Source organism: Bos taurus, chromosome 1 (genome assembly GCF_002263795.3).
Source record: "Bos taurus isolate L1 Dominette 01449 registration number 42190680 breed Hereford chromosome 1, ARS-UCD2.0, whole genome shotgun sequence".
Taxonomy (NCBI): Eukaryota; Metazoa; Chordata; class Mammalia; order Artiodactyla; family Bovidae; genus Bos; species Bos taurus.
In genome coordinates, this window is record NC_037328.1 from 60,502,942 (window position 1) to 60,523,677 (window position 20,736).

Sequence of the window (20,736 nt, forward strand, 5' to 3'; positions counted from 1 at the left end):
AATTACTTAAACTTAATCCCCACATGTAATTGTTACTTTGAAAGATATTTTTTCTCATAAAGCTCATAGAAGAGAAATATTTCCATCAAATTAAAATTTAGTGGGAGCTTGCATTTTCAAAAATTATATATATTCATCTTTAAGTCCCTGCTGGCTATAGAAATCTAAATAGCACAGCAAAGTTTAAGTGCGGGGATCACCATGAAAGGCTGCCTGATGCAGGCCGATCCAGACTAGGAAAACAGGAAAAGGCATTAGGAAAGAGTCCCACTACTAAAAATTCTCCTACCTTTAAATTGATGCTATAGGGTTTTTAGCCATTTCACTTGAAGCTCAATGTAAATTCTAAGAGAGGTTAAGATTTCCAAGCTTCTTTTGAACTTTTAAATAAGAGCATGAATAAATTCAGAATTATTCTGGCTAGAAAACTTTAATGAGGAGAGAATAAGAACTTCTTAGGAAACGGCAAAAGGAAGAAGGAAACGGTTGAAGAGCAAAACAAGAAGTGGATTCAACAGAGAGAAGTGCATGTTACAATGGGTCCAAATTGGTGGTGTGGCCCACCTGTAACAGCTGAGTCTAAGTCACTGAATTGGTGGGTAAAGTATTGATTCTAGGTGAAGTATTGGCCAAACTATCCCCCTTGAGATAAACCAGGAGGAAGTTAGACTTTTGTTCCCGTGAAAGGAGTCAGGGGATTGTTGTCAGATATTCGTGTCAACTCTCAGTTATCTTCATGTGAATTAATCAGGGCTCGTGATTCTACTGTAAATTCATGTTGACATGGCTACCTAAGTTCTGTCAATAAAATCAAGGTCCTTATTTCCATCGGCTAGTGGGAAAGGAGCAATGCACTTAAACACTGAAGCCTTTCCTCGGACATACTTTACACCTTTGACCAGAAAAAAAGTGCAGGTTTTTTAGATTGATCATTATGGACTAGTCTGACAGGTGCTAATGCCCAGTCGGGCATCCCCTGCAAGTGTGTGCCTCACAGTAGAGAACTGTGTAACCGCGGCTCCTCTGAAGTGGAGCGTTATGACAGTGTTGAAAAATAATGAAAAGTATACTTTGTTTGGCCTTAGGATCCTTCTGTATTTACATTATTAACAGTGTGGGTATTTCAGACACCCCTAGAATCCAAAATACAGCCATCTATAACAAAGCCAAGGGTTTCCCTGGTGGCTCAGATGGTAAAGAATCCACGTGCAATGAAGTAGACCTGGGGTCAATCCCTGAGTCAGGAAGATCCCCTGGAGAAGAGAATGGCTGCCCACTCCAGTATTCTTGCCTGGAGAATCCCACAAACAGAGGAGCCTGGAGGACTACAGTCCATGGGGTCGCAAAGAGCTGGACACGATTGAGTGACTGTGCACAAGCACAGAATGAAGCCAAATCAAGTTTTATCAAATTAATATCTAGGCAACGTAATACTCGATACAAGTGCATCTTTAAAAAGTATAAGACAAATGTGTATCTGAATAGGATTATTTTGAATTCAATAAGCATTCTTTTGAGGAACTTGAAGCTCTCTTTTACATATTATTTAAAACACCACTTTGAGTTTGTAGGCATGAAAAATATAATTTCTTTCCCATTTCACAGTTGGAAAAACTGAATTAAAGAGAACAATGCTAGTAATTATCCATGATTAATAGAGGTGTGTATGTAAATCAGCCTGAATAAGTGTGTGAAATTAGATGTCCTGATGCCAGATAGCTCTGCTCATGTTTTTTAACGACTAAGCTTTCAAATCTCTGTGTGTTGAGTGGGTCTGGAATGAACTTTGTAAAGGTGTATGGATATTAAGGCAACTGTATTGTTTATTAGAAGCATTATAATACATAAAATAAATTAGATGAGTGTTTAAAATTCATTAGACAGATATATCTAATACATATCTAATGAACATGAATGCATACATACTGTCTATTTATAATGTGCTAGAGTTTATATATGTGCCTGGGTGCAACAAGGAGTAGACTGAAATTTGGGCGGAATTTGATGGTTAAAAGTGTGGGAGAAGGTGCATGTTAGTTTCTTAGGGGTGTGGGGATTAATTGGATTAGTACATGCCAAAGCTCTTAGAATTCTATTGTTACATGAGAATTCCACTATGTTAACGATTATTATTATTATTACTGTTATTACTAGACAAGGTGACACTGCTGTTATAATAAGGAGCTGAAAAGAAGCATTCTCTCTTCAATACCTGGGAAAATATCCTACAGAAAATAAATGAAGCTGTAGGGGTGGTCCAGGCACCCTCACAGCCTGGGATCTTTGGAGGATTTTCCCCCCAGTTTTTCTTCCATGCCAGTGGTCTGACTTGAGAACCCATTCCTGGGAGTGCCGGGTGAGGGTAGGTCCATCTCTTCCTCTTTCTGGATACAGAATCTGGTTGTTCTGATGCCAGGCCTGCCCTGAGCCAACACTGGTCTCCCTGTGGGAGGAAGCAGGCCAGGCGGACTGCAGATTTCTACAAGCCTGGTTTGTTTGTGGGCTGGATTTTAATTTTTTTTTAAACTTTAATTTGGGAGGGGGGGTTGTTTTGTTTTCAGAGCGAGCTTTAGACAGCTGTATTAATCATGCAAACCCAGCCATGTGCAATGCGTTTTATCAATGGAAAAACAGGAACGGAATGGCAAGCAGCTGTGAACAAACCCAATGCAGTGCCTGAACTTGGAAGATAATCTCAACATTTCCCAAACCCGCTCGCCACATGGGGTTAGTGAATGGAAAGGCTGTTCACTTGGGATAAATAATCAGATGGGAGGCAAACAGAGGAGACAGATTCTAGGGTTATTAATTTTTTTTTTTTTAAGTGGCAGCGATTGCGACCAGAGCGCCTTGAGCTCACGGGAATTCTTCACTTGAGGGTGATAAACACACAACAATGGTGGCTTGTCCTTGGCCTTTTCTCTTCTTTCCCTTTATTTTTAACTTCCTGAGGCTGGTTTCCTCACCTCACTCTGCGCCTGCGGTCCTTCTAAAGGTGAGAGCCTGTCTGGTTCATGTCCGTCACAAGGGGCTGTTCCCAAGCGAGTTGATGGGGAGGAGATGGGAGCCCGGTTACCATGTCTCAGTATTCAGAGCCCTCAGGAAATGATTTAAGACTAACAAAGTGAGAAACGCTCCCTCAGATATTTAGAGTTGGCTCTTTCCTCATTTTACAATTCAGTGGATTTTCTGCAGCGATATAGTCAAGGATAGTTATGCAAATATATGCAATTCAGGACTCATTTCAGAATAAATAAACCTAAATTAAAATTAATGGGAAAAACACCTATCAGAAACAGATCAAAAATGGAACACTATTTGTTTTATTTATTTATATGTGTCTCTTAAATTAAGGAGCAGGGAAGCACCCTGATTTTTGGGTTTTTTGTTATTTGTTTCTGGTATAAGAGGAAAGGAAATTTGAAATTTTCTGATTGGCTGCAGACAATACAAATTATTCTTTGGTGTAATTCCAGTATTATTATTATCACTGCAGAAAATCAAGTAATATGATGAAGGGAACCCAAGGGAAATACATTTGATTTATTGAGCCTTGTTTTTGTTTAATCACAGCTTGAAGGGGTTTAGGACTGCATTCCTGCTGTGACTCTGCTGTTTATCCCCAGTCAGCTTGATGAGCCATGTAGAGTGGGGGTAAGGAGGGGAGACCCTCCAATGAGAGATATTAACAATGAAGCAGCTGAAATTAAACATATGTTTCTGTTACTGGAAAGTAGGAGGGAAAGTTCTCTTTTTTTATGACGGGAGGACAGAAAGAAGCTTTGGGACTTTCTCCTACTTTCAAAACACCTTAAGGAAATTAATTGGCTCAGAATCCTTCAAGCCATTTGCATCAACCATCTGCTTCAAGACATCTTCACACTTTAGGGTGGGAAGGTAGGATTCCACATAGATGATGACAACATAGGATATTTAATGAAATGAAGGTGTCTTGTCCTAGAGCTATGACCACAGTGAAGCAGTCATCTTTTCTTAGAGACTTCAGTACTCAAGGGGCACCATAAAAAAGATTAAGGATCCTGTGTGTTAGTATTTTTTTCCATAGGAAACTGCATTTCACATGGGCTGCCATCTTGACTGGAAAGAGGAGTGGGGAACAGATTTGATTCTAGAAATTAAAAGTCCTTATGAGACATAGGAAACTTAAGGGGGTACTTTCTATAACCACCTCTCACACCAGCTACCCCAAGTCTCCATGAACAGCTTTTCAATTTCTACCAGCAGAAGCCCTAAGTATTAGTAGTAAGAGAAACTATATTCTCTAAAACTATTGGATCTAAAGAAGCTATATCTACGGTCTATCTACAATGCAAAATCAAACTAGGGTCATTCTCCAATCAGCAATTCCGTTTGTGGGAATATATCAAGTTCAACAAAATCCCACAAGCTCCATCCTGGTCCGGACTGTTTTTCAATATCAAACACTGTTCCTTTGTGAACAGTGTCTGGCTTCATTTTGTTCACTGTTATATGTATCATAAAGAGTAATCAGATAAAATATTTGGCTTTGGGGCTGCAGAACTGTTCTCATAAAGGATACCTTGAGTCCTAGTGACACAGTACAAAGCTTGTCTTGGATGGAGCACAACCTCTTTGAGAATGTTGTCCATTGGGACAAATGTGTATGTGCATGTTTGTCACATCAAGATACTTGCAAGATGGCAACACGATAAAATGGTGTCAATCTCTGCAGCAACAGTAGAAGATAAATGTCTTAAAATAATTGCGCATGTCAGGAATTCAAAATGGGATACTTCCCATGAACACTAAGTCTCATGTCATGTCTGAAAAAACAGACACATTTTAACAGTCGTATTTTTAGTGGCTGGGGAAGAAAACGGATTTCATCAATGTTTTAGGGAAGAATCTTATTCAACAGAATTCTTCTCTGAATACTTTGGACCTTACTTGAAATTTAAGAATAATTCTTTTATTAAGTTGTCTAGTTGATCCCTGAAACCTTGCGATTCTCATTTCTAATATAATTAAAATAAGTTTGTCTATATGTGAATATATGCATATGCAACACATTGCATTATTGACACTCTGCATATCTACACTCATTTCTGGCCTAATTTTTAGTTTAGACAAGTGTTAATGAAACATGATCCGTCTTCAAACTTAGAAAACAGCAGCTTCCAACCTTTAATTCTGAGCACATTTCCTTTAGAATGTATATGATAATCTTGTTTAATTGGATTTATTTTCTCCACACGAGGCCCTGCATGGCCTACTTTCCATTTTTTTTCCTCAGGTCTTTGAGTGTTATTTGCAAATCACTTTTCTGGAATTTAATTTCAATGGTAGGTTGGTTTCATTTCAGATTTTTGTATTGTTTTAATTTTATTTGCCAATTTGCCTTTAAATAGCCTTAAGATAGAAGGCTGGGGCTGTAACTTGCATTGAAATGTGCTGTAGGAAGCAAAATTTAATTTGAGTGTGTGGAAAGTTCTGTGAAAAGGAATACCAAATGACTACCTTGTTTTCTCATTTGTGTTTTCTAAAATAGTTGTGTTTAAAAGGAAAAGTCCCCAAATTAGCCACAATTTTAAGAAAAAGAAATGTCCTCATAATATGGTTGAGTTCAACCTTTGGTGATAGGTAAATTCATTTGTACAAGTGATACAAATGATTTCAGATTTGGATTGTATAAGGTGGTCAGTTAGAAGATTCATATTTTTATGAGCTACAGAATTTAACTAGCTGTGTTCCAAATATGTAAGTTCATAGTTACCTGTAATATGTATTAATTGAACAAAAAATCACTTTCTTAGCTTAGTACTATCTCCCCAGTTACTGACCAACTTGAAGTATAGACCAGTTTTCTGCTTTTCAGTTCATGTGAGGACAACTGACTGACTTTTCTTTGAAGGTTTAAGTTAAAAAAAAAAAGTTCCTATTTGTATGTGTATGTGAATTTTGTGAATGTATTTATCCCTTTCTGTGTTTTGAACATTACAGATGATGGAGAATGACCCAGCAATAGAGCTATGATGATAAAAACAATACTGACCTTGAAGGGGGTGGGGGATTGTGGGTGAAACACGCTCTAAAGGGGAAAAAATAGTAAGCATCATGGAGAGTTTATATGGATAGATAAACAGATATAGGTATATCTTACTCATGTTTTAGCTACTTGGACAATTATAAAATAGAAGAGTTTTCATACCTAGGGGATCATATCTCCTATACAGCATTTGTCTGTCTTTCCTGCCACTGCTAAATGATCAGAGAGCTGTTAATAAAATTTTAAATCCGAAGCCTTTAAAAAATTTAGCTAGAGTAGAGGATAACACCCTATTGTGGTAAGCTTACAAATAGAATCCTACCCTCCTCTGGAGAACCCACCAAGATTAGAGACTTTTTGGAGTGTTTAAATTAGTAGTGATCAGATTCAGGGCATATATCTTGGTCCTGGTGCTGGGCTCTTTAACTTCTGATGGATGAACCTTGGTAACTAACAGCTCCTTTCCTCCCTCTAAGCCCTCCTGTTCATATCAGCTTTAGCCAAGCATCCAGAAAATTTATTTTGGTAAACACTAATTCAGATTTTCCTTCAAATTTTTCCTTCCACATTACTGATACCAGGACAAGGGTTATGTCAGGATATAAGCTTCTTGCCATGATACAATTTGAGTTTTAGTCTTTTCCTTAATCCCACCCACTTATGATAACACAATCTCATCTGAAGTTTGAAGTCAAATGTGCTTGATGACACCTACTGGTGAGTAGTAAGACATGCTTTTCTTTTAAACACAAGGGTCTCAGCTTATGAGTTTCTCAGAGTTCCATCCCAAAGCTACTAACCATAAACTGAACATGCTGAAAGAGCTCAGGCTTTAAGGTATCCTCTATCTGACTCATTAAAACCCAGGTTTAATTAAACTCTTCTCTGAGGCTCTTTCAGAGAGAGAGAATGTTGCATTAAGGATAAGATGCTTTACTTGGTACCCCCAAACCCTATAATGTAAGTACAATCATAATGCTTATAATGCTTTTCTACATTCCTCCTAGCAGCTTGGTTAGATAAAGACCAGGGATAAATGAAAATTAACAACAGTCTAAATCATAAAAAGGAAAGCATATTTACATATGCACATCTGTTCTGCTTGCCATCTTATATCATAAGCTCAGAAATTCTGACCAGATTTTTGGCTGAAATTTGGGCACTCGGTACATATGGACACTAAGAAAACCAAGTCTCCTTGCAGAGTGAGCTTTCCTCTAACTTGGATGAAAGTTTTGGTTGAATGCCAAAGTTCTGTAAGTGCATTAAGATGGAACAGGTCAATAACAGCACAGTGAACAATTGTGTCTTAGTTCCACAAGTGTGGAGGAGAAAAATGCTTTAAACCTCCACCAGTTACTTGGTATTAAAGTTTCCAGCTTTGAAAATAAATAGCTAAACTGCTTTCAGCATTTATAAAGCAGTTGGAGACTACTGTTCCATATTATATTCTATACATCCTATCTTATTTTTATTATTACAATTATTATTCATCCTGTTTAAAGGATTCAGCTTAATATTTTCTCATCACACTGTTCACAGCTGGATAAATGCACTCTGCTCTCATTTCAACAAGACCATTTATATTGCTAAACCATCTCATCCACCCTCCTCTTCACCTCTTCAAGTTTCCCAGCTTGTCATTATTGTCTCAGCTCCACCCTGTTATCATCATCTTAGCCCCATCATGGCCCATTAGTTATTCTCATTCTCTTAATTCCCTACCGACTTATCTTTCCTTAGATCCTTCCCCATCCCAGCTTTTTAAGCCTTATTCTTCCAACATCATTTCACTTTCATTTCATCCAAGAGTAGCTGGTTGAGAGGCTTTGCCAAGTCTTAACTAATATCATCAAGTGGTGTATACTTAAACGCTGGGCCCCAGAGATAGTAAAATGGCTTCAAAAGAAGCAGGGAGGCTCTCATTTAAAGCATTCCCTCCAGGGATGGGTTGCTTAGGTGGTACTTGAAATTTAATCAAGCATAGGTTAAAGATTTTTTTTAATTAAAAAGAGAATTTTAAAACTTCCATACATTGATGTGGTACTGGCTCAGTGTAGATTTCTTTGTATTTTTATTCTTTTATACTCAGTCTCAAAATATCTTACTAATCCATGTATTTCTCTAAAATAGAAGGTAATTGATCAGTAGAATAGTCTTTCTTTAATCTGTTGAATACTCCCTTCCTAAGGGTCAAAGGCTGAGTATAAGGCTGGACTCTCTGCTCAAAATCTCAAGGTACCAAAAACAAGCCAACAGTCTCACTAGTGTAGCAAACCCAGGCTGCTGAGAGTTAATGAAAATAGGAGTGGGAGGTGTTGGAAACATTGCCCCTGGGTGAGAAGAAAAAAAACAGTGTCTAGTCAGTGAAAAGACATCATTAGTGAAAAAGGGAGGAAGAAATTAGATGCCATTTTATCTCTGAACTACAAAAGATACATCTCCCAATACTTTCCCTACATCAGTTCAGTTCAGTCCCTCAGTCTTGTCTGACTCTTTGCGACCCCATGGACTGCAGCACGCTAGGCTTCCTTGTCCATCACCAGCTCCTGGAGCTTGCTCAAACTCATGTCCCTCGAGTCAGTGATGCCATCCAACCATCTCATCCTCTGTCGTCCCCATTTCCTCCTGCCTTCAGTTTTGCACAGCATCAGGGTCTTTTCTAATGAGTCAGTTCTTCGCATCAGGTGGCCAAAGTACTGGAGTTTCAGCTTCAGCATCAGTTCTTCTAATGAATATTCAGGACTGCTTTCCTTTAGGATTGACTGGTTTTATTTCCTTGCAGTCCAAAGGACTCTCAAGAGTCTTCTCCAACACTGCAGTTCAAAATCATCAGTTCTTCATCGCTTAGGTTTCTTTACAGTCCAACTCTCACATCCATACATGACTACTGGAAAAAACCATAGCTTTGACTAGACAGACCTTTGTCGGCAAAGTAATGTCTCTCCTTTTTAATATGCTGTCTAGGTTGGTCATAGCTTTTCTTCTAAGGAGCAAGCATCTTTTAATTTCATGGCTGCAGTCACCATCTGCAGTGATTTTGGAGCCCCAAAACATAAAGTCTGCCACTGTTTCCATTGTTTCTCCGTCTATTTGCCATGAAGTGATGGTACTGGATGCCATGATCTTAATTTTCTGAATGTTGAATTGTAAGCCAACTTTCAACAACAGGGTCTTCAGTTCCTCTTTGCTTTCTGCCATTAGGGTGGTGTCATCTGTGTATCTGAGGTTATTGACATTTCTCCCAGCAATCTTGATTCCAGCTTGTGCTTCATCCAGCTCAGCATTTTGCATGATGTGCTCTGAATATAAATTAAATAAACAGGGTGACAATATACAGCCTTGACTTACTCTTTTCCTGAATTGGAACCAGTCTGTTGTTCCATGTCCAGTTCTAACTGTTGCTTCTTGACCTGGATACAGATTTCTTAGGAGGCAGGTTAGGTGGTCTGGTATTACCATCTCTTTAAGAATTTTCCATAGTTTGTTGTGAACCACACAGTCATAGGCTTTGGCATAGTCAATAAAGCAGATGTAAATGTTTTTCTGGAATTCTCTTGCTTTCTAGATGATCCAATGGATGTTGGCAATTTAATCTCTGGTTCCTCTGCCTTTTCTAAATCCAACTTGAACATCTGGAAGTTCTTGGTTCATGTACTGTTGAAGCCAGGCTTGGAGAATTTTGAGCATTAGTTTGCTAGTGTGTTAGATGAGTGCAATTGTGCAGTAGTCAGAACATTCTTTGGCATGGCCTTTCTTTGGGATTGGAATGGAAACTGAACTTTTCCAGTCCTGTGGCCACTGCTGAGTTTTCCAAATTTGCTGGCATATTGAGTGTAGCACTTTCACAACATCATCTTTTAGGATTTGAAAGAGCTCAACTAGAATTCCATCACCTCCACTAGCTTTGTTCATAGTGATGCTTCCTTCCTAAGGCTCACTTGACTTCACATTCCAGGATGCCTGGTTCTAGGTGAGTGATACACACCATTGTAGTTATCTGGGTCATGAAGATCTTTTTTGTATAGTTCTTCTGTGTATTCTTGCCACCTCTTCTTCATATCTTCTGCTTCTGTTAGGTCCCTACCATTTCTGTCCTTTATTGTGCCATCTTTGCATGAAATATTTCCTTGGTATCTCTAATATTCTTAAAGAGATCTCGAGTCTTTCCCATTCTATTGTTTTCTTCTATTTCTTTGCATTGATCACTGAGGAAGGCTTTCTTATCTCTCTGTGCTCTTCTTTGGAACTCTGCATTCAGATGCTTGTATCTTTCCTTTTCTCCTTTGCCTTTAGCTTCTCTTCTTTCCTCAGCTATTTGTAAGGCCTCCTCAAACAACCATTTTGTCTTTCTTTTTCTTGGAGATGGTCTCGATCACTGCCTCCTGTACAATGTCACAAACCTCCATCCATAGTTCTTCAGGCACTCTATCAGATTTAATCCCTTGAACCTATTTGTCACCTACACTGTATAATCATGAGGGATTTGATTTAGGTCATACCTGAATGGTCTAGAGGTGTTCCCTATTTTCTTCAATTTCAGTCTGAATTGGCAATAAGGAGTTCATGATCTGAGCCACAGTCAGCTCCTGTACTTGTTTTTGCTGACTGTATAGAACTTCTCCATCTTTGGGTGCAAAGAATATAATCAATCTGATTTTGGTGTTGACCATCTGGTGATATCCATGTGTAGAGTCATCTCTTGGGTTGTTGGAAGAGGTTGTTTGCTATGACCAGTGCATTCTCTTCACAAAACTCTTTTAGCCTTTGCCCTACTTCATTTTGTACTCCAAGGCTAAATTTGCCTGATACTCCAGGTATCTCTTGACTTCCTTCTTTTGCATTCCAGTCCCATATAATGAAAAGGACATCTTTTTTGTGTGTTAGTTCTAGAAGGCCTTGTTGGAGAAGGCAATGGCACCCGACTCCAGTACTCTTGCCTGGAAAATCCCATGGACGGAGGAGCCTGGTAGGCTGCAGTCCATGAGGTCACTAAGAGTCAGACACAACTGAGAGACTTCACTTTCACTTTTCACTTTCATGCATTGGAGAAGGAAATGGCAACCCACTCCAGTGTTCTTGCCTGGAGAATCCCAGGGATGGTGGAGCCTGATGGGCTGCCGTCTATGGAGTTGCACAGAGTTGGACACGACTGAAGTGACTTAGCAGCAGCAGCAGCAGCAGCAGCAGCAGCAGCATAAGGCTTTGTAGGTATTCATAGAACTGTTCAACTTCAGCTTCTTCAGCTTTACTGGTTGGGGCATAGATTTTGATTACTTTGATACTGAATGGTTTGCCTTGAAAATGAACAGATATCATTCTTTTATTTTTGAGATTGCACCCAAGTGCTGCATTTCAGACTCTTTTGTTGACTATGAGGGCGACTCCATTTCTTCTAAAGGATTCATGCCCGCCGTAATAGATATAATAGTCATCTGAGTTAAATTTGCCCATTCCAGTCCGTTTTAGTTCACTGACTCTTGTTATTTTCTGTTTGACCACTTCCAATTTACCTTGATTCATGGACCTAACATTCCAGGTTCCTGTGCAATATTGTTCTTTACAGCATTGGACTTTACTTCCATCACCAGTCACATCCCCAGTTGGGCATTGCTTTCACTTTGGCTTTGTCTCTTCATTTTTTCTGGAGTTGTTTCTCCACTCTTCTCCAGTAGCATATTGGGCACCTACCGATCTGGGGAGTTCATCTGTCAGTGTCTTATCTTTTGCCTTTTCATTCTGTTCATGGGGTTTCAAGGCAAGAATACTGAAGTGGTTTGCCATTCTCATCTCCAGCGGACCACATTTTGTCAGAGCTCTCCACCATGACCCGTCCATCTTGGGTGGCCCTACACAGCATGGCTCATAGTTTCATTGAGTTAGACAAGGCTGTGGTCCATGTGATCAGCTTGATTAGTTTTCTGTGGTTGTGGTTTTCATTCTGTCTGCCTTCTGTGGGATAAGGATAAGAGGCTTATGGTAGCTTCCTGATGGGAGAGACTGACTGTGGGGGAAACTGGGTCTTGTGATGTGTAGGGCTATACTCAGAGCAGGGCTGTATTCCCTTCCTGTTGTTGACCTGAGACCAAACTATGGTGGAGGTAATGAAGATAATGGTGACCTCCTTCAAAAGGTCCCATGGATGCACTGCCTCACTCAGTGCCCCTGACCCTGCAGCAGGCCATCACTGACCCATGCCTCCACCAGAGACTCATGGACACTCCTGGGCAAGTCTGGGTCAGTCTCTTGTGGGGTCACTGCTCCTTTCTCCTGGGTCCTGGAATGCAAAGGTTTTGTTTGTGCCCTCCAAGAGTCTGTCTCCCCATTCCTGTGAAAATTCTGGTGGCTCTATGGTGGGGTTAATGGCAATCTCCTCCAAGAGGGCTTATGCCACACCCAGGTCTGATGCACCAGAGCCCCTGGCCCTGTGGCAGGCCACTGCTGACCCATACCTCCTCAGGAGACACTCAAACACTCAAAGGCAGGTCTGGTTCAGTCTCTGTGAGGTCTGGTGTGCACAAGGTTTTGTTTGAGCCCTCTGAGCATCTACGTATACACATCTAGATAATGTGTTAGTCTGGAGCCTGGACTCTGGAAGGAGGTTCAGTTCAGTTCAGTTCAGTCGCTCAGTAGTGTCCGACTCTTTGCGACCCCATGAATCGCAGCAGGCCAGGCCTCCCTGTCCATCACCAACTCCAGGAGTTCACTTAAACTCATGTCCATCGAGTCAGTGATGCCATCCAGCCATCTCATCCTCTGTTGTCCCCTTCTCCTCCTGCCCCCAATCCCTCCCAGCATCAGGGTCTTTTCTAATGAGTCAACTCTTCACGTGAGGTGGCCAAAGTGTTGGAGTTTCAGCTTCAACATCAGTCTTTCCAATGAACACTCAGCACTGATCTCCTTTAAGATGGACTGGTTGGATCTCCTTGCAGTCCAAGGGACTCTCGAGAGTCTTCTCCAACACCACAGTTCAAAAGCAAGGAGGTTACCTGAGTTTAAATCCCAGAAGTCTTATTTAGTAACACTAATTATTTGACCTCTTTGTAGAATGGAGGAATGTGAGCGCCTGGTAAAGTAAATCATCTTTCCTGGTGATTAAGCGAGATCACACATGTTAGGTGTTTGGCATGTGCACAGTATGTCCTACGTACTCGCTAGATAAGAAGTCATTATATTATGGATAGAATCATCTCCCTTATTATTCCTCCCTAGTTATTTCTTTAAAAATAACTCCATGTAAGCACTGAAACAAGATAGTTTCCCTTTGTGGGTATCTTGCAGTCACAAGTTTGGATACATGGGATCTGTTATTTTACATATGCTGACAATAGAATATCTCTTGGCACCACCAGACCCAGTCTTCACCTATACGATGCATATTCCTACATCTGACAAAAGCTAAGGAGCTGAATCCTTTTCCATCCATGTTGTACTCCTGGATTAATGTGTTCAGAAAAGCGATATAATGTAACACTTTGCCCAGGATGAAGACAAAGCTATCAAAGGCATTACTTGGCTAAATAGACTAAGGTATTATGGATCCTTAATAAACAAGAAGACTAGAATGAATGGAGGACAAGACAAATGAGAAAGGAATGATTCCACTGGCTTAGAAAAAATTACTATGAATACAATGTATTCTTGCCCTCTCGTTCAATTATTTTGACCCCTTTGGAGGTCAGTATTTGAATAGAGTGTGGAGAAGTGTATGTCTGTGTGTGGTGGATATATCAGTGACCGCAAACTGACACTGTGTACCCAGTCAGCACACGTCACTGTGGTAGACATGGAAAATATGCTGATGCACCTGTGAAGGTGGATAATTGTGAACTCTTCAGGGGTTCTGGCTCGAGATTTACCTGCTGCTGCCTCTGGCTGGCCGCAGCTCACCAGCTGCCTCGTCTGCTCTGGACTGGCTGGGTCAGCAGAGCACACTGCTGCCCACATAATGCTGTCTGTCACATGGGGCTGGCCGTGGCCACCCTCCCAAGCATCTCTCTCCTCCTGACCTTGTGCTATGGGAAAGTACTGCTAACAGCAGTGTCTTCCTTCTTCCCAATAAACCTGTCTACTTTGAATCTAAGTAATGGGCAATATGTTCTCATACATGTACTTTCTTTTTTCCTTGTCTTCTTTTCCTTGTGTGCTCTCTTCCTCCACCCCCACGTTTCTTTTGCCTGTGCAGAACTGGCTACAATAGAGTCATGTTCCTAAAATATCCAGCTATGAAGGCTTTAACAACATATCTCCCAAACCCAAATTGGGGTGGCAGGGTGGGCTATTCCTCCTACAAGAAGCAGAGCTTTCCCCTTAAAATATTCACACTTGGGCCTTGGGTCAAAAAAACAGGACTGTAAATTCACTAATGTTTGGCAATTTTAATAGCTTCTTTTCACCTCAAAGCTCAGTGACCTTTTGCATCTGTTCTTCCGTAAGGATTACACCTCCTAACATTCTCATCAAATGGGAAATCAATTCCAGGCCGAATGCTGAGACAGGTGTCTGTGTGCAGAGCAGGTGCCTGTGTGGGTGGTCCTGCAGAGGGTCCCCTGAAAGTGGCACATTAATCATAGCCCTGTGCACTTCTCAGATGTATAATGAGGGTGACTTCTGCAAAACCATCAAGGACAATATGACCATGATACACTTGCCCGATTTCTTGATTCTTAGTTAACAAGCAGAAATTCTGTAAGATTCTTGATATTTCTTTATCTTACTGGGTGGAGTCCTTAATGCGGACTTTTGTGAACAGAACCATAGTATTTTAGAGCTTGAGATGACCTTTCATTACCACCAGTGGTATCTCTATTATCTTTGACCTAGCCTGGGCTCTTTTTCTCCTCTTCAAATGATTCTTTTCCTCTTCTTCCTCTTTTTCTTTCTTTCATACCTGTGTAAAATAGGCTACCATGGAGCCTACACCATCTTTCTATCCTTCTTGCCCTTCTTCTTTCTCAGTCTATAGGTATCATTGTATTTATTATTTGAAATATGTCATTAGTACAGTCCTTCTGAGTGGGAAAAGAAGATACTTTTATGCCAATTTATAGTTGCTCACTTTCTCTAACTAATCCAATTATACCATTTTCTCTTTTCCAATCCCCCTAAAAACCTCTTGTTAACTGTATGTTGTTCTACTTAATCAGCTCCCCTTAGATTTGTCAGAATCTCAAGTTTCAGAGTTGAGGCTGCTTTCCCCTCTATTTATGGAATCCCTAATGTCAGGAATGAAACAGGTAAGTACATTTCTTAATAAATGTCTTCTCAAATGTTTTGAGATATCAATGTCTCCTCCAGCTTAAGTCAAAAACACTGATGTTTGGTCTTTGGAGACAAGTAAACAGGGATATGAATTTTAAACTTCATATTGACGCAATATTTGTAGCACAGCTGTATCCCATCAAACGTACCAACTGAAGTCAATGGGAGTTATGGATGAGAAACTGAAGGTCAAATTCAGAAGAGTTTGTGGTGGTGTTTTGTTTGTTTGTTTGTTAGTAAGTGGAGTTGGATCTTGAGCAGTTTTAAAATGACTTTAATACTGTTTCAAGGGAACTCTTAAATTGATTCTTCTCTTAAAAATCTTTTCCTTGAAGGCTTATCTAAACTGAATAAAGCAAGATGAAGACATTTCTCCTGGCACTAGTGTTTCTAAATTTTCCAATTTAGCCCATGAAAGAAACAACAACAGCAAAGCTTCTAGTAGCTTGTTATTTCATAATAATAATAATAAATTTGTTGGACTTTCTCTGGCCAAATGAACTCTCTGGTCCAGCATGTGCTAACTCTTTGGTTTGTTTTACTTATTCTGATAAACATTTTCCTATCCTAATTGTCCTCATTTTCCCTGATCTCATGGATCATACTTCTATTTTTCAGGAGGCATATGATTCTACACTCATATGCTCATAGTTGCCAGGCCAACAAGTCGGGGGGCAGGTATCTAACTATAACATGCTATTCAAGGGAACAGCTAGAAGGTGGGCTTTCCTATGAAATTACTGTTTCCAGTAACTTAAAACAACTTGTCCTTCCTTAGTCTGCCTTGAGGATCTTCTTTGGTCTTCAGAAGAAACTTTGCTTCTGTCTCTCATCATCCTATTTCTCTTCCAAAAAATCTATCAGACAAATAATGTTTCTTGCTGTCACACTGAAACCTTTCTGCAACCATTTCTCCTCCTTTAGATTTTATATTATGTTTTAATCATTCATTCCACTCTACCTCTTGTGTTGTTAAAAATACACTTTCTTTTTCCAGCTTCTCCCTTCTCCCAGCACCTTATCCATCCTCCCTGAATACTGCTTCTTCAATCATCCCATGCCTGCCATTTTTAAAGAGCTATCCACTTTCCAGGATCTTACATCATCTAGGCTCCTTAAAGAGACCATCACCAGAGAGATTTTTGTTCAATGAATATTCTTACAGTTTAACCAACCAGGAAAGAAAAACTAAAAAAATCAGACAAAGAAACAAGGCAGTTATCACAAGTAAGTCAGGGACTAGAGAGGGCAGGTATTCCATTTGTAAATTTTGTCTTATGATAGGGATTGAGAACTTGTGGTTTTGTTTCAGTGGTGATACTCTGATTTTTGCATAAGTTTATATTTAATAGTAAGGGAATGATGTTCAAATTTTCCACGGGAGAAACTTCGACTTGGTTCTCCTAAGTGGGCTCCCTCTTTGGCATACTTACTGAAAAGGACGAGGCTGGCGTTGGTCATCCCCAGATTGTTGGCAGCCACGCATGTATAGTTGCCATAGTGCTCCTCAGTGACATTGGTCACTGTCAGGGAAGACTGGCCCTCCGTGCTCTTAATCTCAAGGCCATTGGCACTGTTTATCCTAAGGGTTCAAAGACAGAAGAGTAAAGAGAAACAACTATGAAGATTTGGTGTAGTCATTTATTTTTCATCTTTTAAATTGAAGTAAAGGGAGCGAAAGGAAGTAGTTAGAGCCTGTTGATCCTGCTCAATTCCGCATTTTAATGGCGCAGTCCCAAAGTATCAGAATAAAGTCTACTGATGGAGACAGCTCGGGAATGGATGAGTTTCACTGGGCTTTGGTTTCTGTTCCAGGCGAGAAAGACTTGCAGGTGGAAACTGCCCACTCTGTGCACGTAACCTGTGTGCTTTGGGGCTGGAGTCCAAGAGCTACAGTCCCAAAGCACCAGGTAAAAAGCCTTGGAAAAGGAATAGTCTAATTGGAAAGGCCTAGTAATTATGGCTGGGGTGGGTGTTTCATCAGGGCTTCCGGTTTCCCTCGCTGAGGAGTGAGACCCAGGAGGGCACAGCAGATTGGGAACAAACCTGGTGTCATCTCGGTACCACTCAAAGTCAGGTGCAGGCACTGCCGAGGCCTCGCATTTGAGGGAAGCTTTTCGGCCGGTGGTGGCTTCGTTGCTCTTGGATTCCGTGATAGTGGGAGGATCTATAGGAAGGACAGACACACAGTTTAGTTTACATGAGCTTTGGATGGTGCTCCAGAATTTCCATGCCAGGAGGAGTTAGAAAGAATAGTGTGACTGCAGAGGAGCAGGACAAAAACAGTCTTAAAGCTCCATTTATGTGAATGATGTGATCAGCTGAATGGGATTGATCACTAGAAAACTAAATGAAAATCAGAGATCAATGAAACTGTAGACTTGGTTTATTTAAATGTGGCACTGAAAAGGGTTTTATGGAAATGAAATCTAGGATTTCTTTTTCTCTTCCAATAGATCATCCATTATTCCAATCACAGGTTATCATATTTACATAGTTTTTTTTCTTTTTGTACATTAAGTGGTGATACTAAAGGACTTGGGATTTGAAATGTGTAATCTGAGCTTTTTTCTTTTTCACCTTCATCAGCATCATTATTATTATTGTTACCTTCAGAGATGGTAGTAAGAAATCTGACCAAAACCATAGAGCACTAAAGTCCTTTTATCTCAGGCTTAGCCTGATACCGTTGCAAGAATTCAGGAAAACAAACTGATGCTAAATAATTACTATACTGTTTTTCCTCCTCTGTGTTCCATTATTTCCATTCTCCAGGTCAGTTTTGCTTTTATGAGTGAGAGTGCAGTTTGAAGTCTATTGTGGTACATGAATATCTTCCTGGGGTTCCATCTTCTCTCTTTGGCTGTTGCACACTTGATTTTTTCTGCTTAGTACTGGGCCTACAAAACTGACAGCCTTGAAATGAGCTCAGAAATACATTCTAATTTTCCATGATTCTCTCAAGCAGTCCCATGGAAAGTGGAACAAGGGTTTACAGGATCACAGGACTCAGCCACAAGGGTAAACTTAAGCTCTAGGCTTGAGGATGCCGTGTTTGTGCAACTTATGGACTTTTCAAGGAGAAAAAAACTTCTGTCCAAAGGTCATTTGCCAGAAAATGGCAACTTGGCTGTGTGTACATGGATAAAATAGACCCAAACCACCTGTTTATATTTTACAGATGAAAAACCTTATTTAGGTAAATTAGTGAAGTGAACTTTAGTATTAAAAAATCATTGAATTCATCTCTGCTCTTTAGCACCTGGTTCAAATCACTTTTTTTCAGGGTTTTATCTTCATAATCAAAAACTATTTTCCAAGTTTTCTGCCTCTAGAAGATCTGGATTCTCTTAGTTTAAAAAGATGTACAAAAGCATTAGGTTAGTCTGCAATTTTCTCCCCCATTTCATTTTCACATGAGCTTGGGCATCTTTAAATTACTGTCAGAGAGAGGAAGAGTTAGAGCACACCTGGAGAGCATGGCCAGCCCATTCGTAAACACGTGCCAGAGAGGGAGGGGTTGTTGTTCTGTTTTAGATTGATCTCCTCATTTCTGTAGAGACACAGAAAGGCAACATGGAGAGTGGAAAGAACCCTGGACTAGAACCTAGGCTTGCTGGAATTTAGTCTCTGTTTGGTTGTGAGGACTTCCCATCACACACTGTATCTTTCTGAGCCTTGGTTTTATTATTTATAAAATGAAGGAACAACACATTAGAGATCTATAGAGTATCCCTTCAACTTGGAAAAAAAAAAACGGCCAATTCTAACCCAAACAGCCCATTCATCACAAATGGGTAGCGTGAGGACCCAAGTGTATTTTCATACCATTAATCCTTAAATTGCTAATTTCAAAATTGTAACTCATTTATCTAATATATGGGTTGAGGGGTCAGGATTAGCAACCAGAAACAGAAACTGGAGGTCTGATTTTGACTCTTAACCAGAGCTGTGGCCTGGTCAAATGTCTGTACCCCTTTGAGCTTTCTCTGTCTCATATTTTCAAATAAGAAATTAGTTTAAAATGATCACCAAGGTTCCTTTTAAAATTCTTTCATTCCATAATTGGTTATGTCGATTGTTAGAGCACATGAGTTCAGAGGTTAATGTAATGATTAGAGGTAGTGGTATGAGGGAGGTATTTGTACAGAGGTGGGGCATTGAGTAAAAATTAAGAGCTTGGATTTAAAGTTTGACAGACCTGAGCTCAAATTTAGTCTCTGTCCTTCATAATTAAGAGAGCTCATTACTTTGTCTAGAGTCCCACTGTTGCAATATCGTCATCTATAACATGCTGGAACCAGAGGCAGGGAGGATCATTTGGAGATTGCTGAAGGAACCCAGAAATAGCCTGCACTAGGTTTGTGATAAAGGGGATGGAAAGGAATGAACAGGACCGATTTGAGATGGAGAGATATGGGCTGTAGAACGGACAAGATTAGATGTGAACAGTGAGGGAGGAGTATCAAAGATAACACCCAAGTTTCCAACCTGAGTATCCACGTGATGCCGCCAATGAATAATGTTAGTTTCCTATCTTCACAGCCTCGCTGTATTAGGTTAGGTTCTTACATTGCTAATAACCCTACAATCTGTAGAATGTTGAGCAGAGGGCTGATCTTGTTTGTGAGTCTATAGGTTTGTTTAACTTCTTAATTTGTAAAATGAGTTTTCACCAGTGTTTGTGAGTTTCTGGAGCCACATGGTTAACAGTGTGATGACCAGCCCCAACCTGGGCCAGACTCCATGTTTTCCATCGCCTCCACCCTGGAGCTCGTAGTTGGAGCGCCTCAACATATTAATAGTCCATGGTGGAGGTCTTCCAGCCCCTCCAGCATGGGACCAGTCATACAAGTCCTAGCTGTACAGTTTTACAGAAGCGTTTTTCCTCACTCTGGATGTTTCCTTCTGTGTGGTGGGTGGGAGCTTACTTAGTAAACCTCCTTGCTCTGGAACCCAGGGGGTGATTTTTCTACCAGAAAAATTAGGGAAGAACAAACTTGGTTTGTTTGCTTCATCTCTCTTCTTTCCTTCTTCTGGGACCAAACTTCTGGTGGGGATCAGAGGTTCTCTGCTTCTCTAGACTGATGTCTTACATAGGCTCTCTCCTTCCTGCTCTCATGTGGGCAGGCCTGTCCTGGTCCAGAGCTGCCATGTCTGGGGAGGTAGATGGGGCACACCAAGTTACTACCTCTAACCATGTTGATTTCTCACAATAGGGGCAATTGGGCCTCCTGTATGTCTCTTTTACTCATTTCTCAGAACCTGAATAGCTAAGTAGTAACCTATTTATTGGGCTTCCCAGGTGGGCTAGTGGTAAATAACCTGCCTGTCAATGCTGGAGACATGAAACACAGGTTCAATCCCTGGGTTGGGAAAATTCCCTGGAGAAGGGAATGACAACCCACTCCAGTATTCTCACCTGGAGAATCCCATGGACAGAGGAC

General features: G+C 40.4%; 1 protein-coding gene across 2 annotated transcripts in view; it reads right to left on the minus strand.

The window, feature by feature from the left end:
* The window catches only part of LSAMP (limbic system associated membrane protein), a 715,534-nt gene that overhangs the window by 26,181 nt on the left and 668,617 nt on the right, over positions 1-20,736 (minus strand). Inside the window, exons 5-7 of one of the 2 annotated variants that reach the window (XM_005201255.5) lie at positions 17,336-17,456; positions 16,723-16,871; positions 6,035-6,070 (exon numbers count right to left, since the gene is read on the minus strand). In XM_005201255.5, coding sequence (XP_005201312.1) covers positions 6,035-6,070; positions 16,723-16,871; positions 17,336-17,456 — 306 coding nt within the window. 2 annotated transcript variants of the gene reach the window in all.